At 32.6% G+C, this 3,870-nt stretch overlaps 1 protein-coding gene across 1 annotated transcript in view; it reads left to right on the top strand.

Moving 5' to 3' along the window:
• Positions 1–3,870, top strand: part of LOC106469678 (rho family-interacting cell polarization regulator 2-like) — a 75,291-nt gene that overhangs the window by 63,106 nt on the left and 8,315 nt on the right. Inside the window, exons 15-16 of the mRNA XM_022398255.1 lie at positions 2,798–2,959; positions 3,528–3,668. Coding sequence (XP_022253963.1) covers positions 2,798–2,959; positions 3,528–3,668 — 303 coding nt within the window. The remainder of the gene's footprint in view (positions 1–2,797; positions 2,960–3,527; positions 3,669–3,870) is intronic.

Here is a 3,870-nt window from a genome sequence, read left to right as displayed (position 1 = left end):
ATCGATAATAGGACATTTCTTGATGGAGCAGATGAACCCCACATGAAGCATAAGCCAACGAGATGGAGACCAGTACGGAAGAAGATACGTCCCGTATAATTAAAAGACTTTATTGAATTTTAATGTTGTGTTTGTAAATTCTGTTCATTTAGTTATTGGTAATTATCTGTTGGTTTAATGTAAGTAGCTATTTTTTGGGACGAACAATACTAAGGAAGGGGTAGTGTTACAACAGCAGAAGTCACGTGATGCTGGTAACACATAATGAGTATCTAGAAGGTTACTGAAGGCTCGAGACACCCTCTATTTTGTATATATAAGAGTGGAAAATAAAGGGGGGGAGATAATTGAATAGCAGATAGGGAGATAGAGACAGATAATCGAGTCAAACCGTAAGTAAAGTGTGTAAATTGTAGTGAATTATAGGCTGTGTTTTAGTTAAAGTGACTGTGGAAATTAAGTGTATTGCAAAGTTGTACTGAAAAAGAATAAACTAGTTTTATTTAAGAAAGGACTTGTATCACTAAAGTTTCATCCGAAAGAAATTATACGGGAAATTAACAAACGACAAAAAAAACAAAAAAGAAAGAAGAAGATGGAAACCAGAGGTGGCAAATCAAACTACAGCTTAGCAGATTTGATGGCAGCAAAAGAAACAAGAAGAACGAGAAAATAAACAAGAAGAGAAACTAGACGAACAAGAAAAGAAACAAGAAGAGATATTACAGACTTAACAATCAGTATAAGGGGATGATAAAGGCATTTAAAGGAAAAGGCCATAACTTAATTTTCTGAGGGATACTGCCCAGAATTAATTGTGGGGATATAATTATAAGTAGGTCACTAGGACTAAATGCTGGGCTTCAGTTAGTATTGTTACGACAGCGGAGGTCACTTGACGCTAGTAACACGCCACACGTTTCTAGAATGTTCATGAAGCGTCGGGAGACTACTAGATATGGAGTAGGCTTGTATATATAAGACCGGCCAAGAAGCGACGGGAACAATGTGTAATTGAACTGCGGACAGAGTATTGTTGAGTTGAGCACGTGAGACGTTTGTTGTGAATTATAGCGTTTGTTATAGCGAGACAGTAGAAATTAAGTGTATTGCATAGTTGTATTCAGAAAAAAATAAACCAGTTTTATTTAAGAAAGGAGTCGCTAAAGTTTCGTTGGAACAAAATTTACGGAAAATTAACTAACAAACAGAGGCGTAACAGTAAGTAAGGATAAGCAAATTGGCTGGTTGAAATAATAAGAGGTACAGAAAAGTTTAGCATAGGAAGTGAGTATAGAAGTAGTTATAAGGATAGGCTTAATTATTACCATTGTAATGCTAGAAGTATAAGAAATAAAATTGATTACTTTAGAGCACTGATAGGAATGGAGGATTATAATATAATGGGAATAACTGAAACATAGTTAAACGTAATGATTTTGAGGACAGAAACTTCTTTGAAATACAAGGTTACAGGCTATTTAATAGGGATAGAGTATTAAAGAGGGGGGGGGGAGAGGAGTGGCTTTATATGTAAAATTTGAGTTACATCCTGTTGAAGTTGAGGATATCAAAGATAATAGCAAAGAGATTGAATCCATTTGGGTTTCTACCAGTGGATATAATTGGAAAAGGCTTTTAGTGTGAATTTGTTCCAGACTACAAATTATACTGATGAAATTAGTGAGAAACTTTACAATGAGATTAAAATTTCAGCTGTTAATGGAATCATAATTATGGATAATTTTTATTTCAGGAATATAGATTGGGAAATTCTAGAGTTAAATACAAGTTGAATACAAGTCTAAAGAGGTTATAATTGCATTGTATAGGTCACTGGTTAGGCCACATTTGGAATATTGTGTTCAATCTTGGGCTCCTTACCTTAGGAAAGACACTGAATTGTTGGAAAGGGTTACTAGAATGGTGGCTGGGATGGAGGGGTTGTCATACGAGGAGTGGCTGATATCTCTCAAATTGTTTTCTCTTGAAAGGGCTGGCTTTAAGTTATTTTTTGATTATTTTAATTTAGTTTAGGGAATGGAATGACCAAGATGGACCAGTTGGTCCCGTGTGTCCCAGAACATTATGTTATGTTAAAAAAAAGCATTCAGTAAAGCCATGCCTAGCCAGGTCTTGGCACAAACAACACAACATAAATCTCAATTTGTTTAATTTTTATAAAAATCAAAGGAATTAAGAAAAAGAACCAGAAGAACCTAAGTCATCAGAGAATAAGACAATGTTTCAAAATTAAATTCCTACTCATTATCAAGAACAATATCCAGCAATCATTATTTCTAACTATATCTTGTGAACTAACTCATTTTCAAGATCAAGAAAGGATTTGATATTCAGTGTTTAGACCATGAGGTTACATCTCATATGACTAGCTATTACCATAAATGTACAAAATCTTTCACAACATTATATCCGTACATCACTGCTAGGGAAGCTTGTGTCAGTTTTATAATACATACATATTCAAAGTTCACGTGCTCTAAGTAGAAGGTGAGTTAGCATTTTAAAATAACTAAAAATTCATAGTTGAACTAAACAATAGAAGGAATAATAAGTGAATGGTAAACAAAACCATAACAAAATAAAAGTAGAATTTGCCATCTCAAAGTTAGGCAAGAATAGTTATGTGCTGAACATTTAAAATAAAATACCACATTAGCATTTAAAGTGACACCTTAAGAAGTTTTAATTAAACATATAATAACTTTCTTATGAGTATTTCATAGACCTGTCATTGATGTAATATAACTCCTGATACATGTCTGTACTTTTTCAGGATATATTTTCTTGGAGACAAAACCAAACCTGCAGAAGTTATGGGAGCAGTGTTCTGAAGACAAAAATGCTCTATGTGTTACTGTCAAGAACATTCTACCAAAATTAGGAATGTTTGTAAGGGAATATTTAATCAGCACTCAGCAACACCTTGCTTTGAAAGGTCTGAACTCTTTCTTTTTTTTTTTATTAGTCTCTATCATCCCCCAATGATTTAAAAGTATTCAAAATCTTTGTAACGATAGTTTTTTGAAAGACCCACAGTTATTTACATTCATTATTAAGTAATTAAGTATCAATTTTTCAACTCTGGCAGCTTTGAAATATGACCATTAGATAACATAACATTCAAGAACAACATATGACTTTTTCATACATGTTGGCTGTCCTATCCCTAAGTTAAACCAAATCCTTTAAAAAAGAAGAAGAAGAAAGAAAGAATAGAAAAACCACAAAAACCAGCCATTATCATTCAGATATTTATCAAGCTTTCCCTTAAGCACCCTTAAATTAACTTCATCCACCACATCTGCTTTTTATTATTCATAAAAATCAATTTTTTATCATCTGTCATTTTGTTTCTTACCAACTGAGAAATATTGAGAAAAGTGCTATTTGCTAGACAAATTTAATCAACAATAAAATGTTATTTAGAACATTTCATTGTTGGAATATTTCAAGAACATGTATGTGATGGTTTGATTTCAGAAGTTAATTGTTTTAATTTTTAGTTGCTGAACACTGGTTGATGGCAATCTTGGAGGTGAACAAGCTTGATCATCAGGCTGTGGTTACTGTGTTTCAGCTTAAGATATATTATGACTACCAACAGACTCCATTAAAAACCATAATAACCAGTCTTGCTGAAGAAAGTAAGTTTTTTTTTAAACCAAGTATATATTTTGCTTAGCAAATCTAAGTTTATTTCTAAAATGTTTTGTAAACATATGTTTTTTTACTGTTTAGGTCAGTGTAGGATAAAGATAACATATTCCAGTGTAGGATAAAGATAACATATTCCAGTGTAGGATAAAGATAACATATTCCAGTGTAGAATAAAAATAACATATTTCA

This window comes from Limulus polyphemus, unplaced genomic scaffold (assembly GCF_000517525.1).
Source record: "Limulus polyphemus unplaced genomic scaffold, Limulus_polyphemus-2.1.2 Scaffold3609, whole genome shotgun sequence".
Taxonomy (NCBI): Eukaryota; Metazoa; Arthropoda; class Merostomata; order Xiphosura; family Limulidae; genus Limulus; species Limulus polyphemus.
The sequence above is the reverse complement of the archived record's forward strand: the minus strand, read 5'-3'. Positions and strand labels throughout refer to the sequence as shown.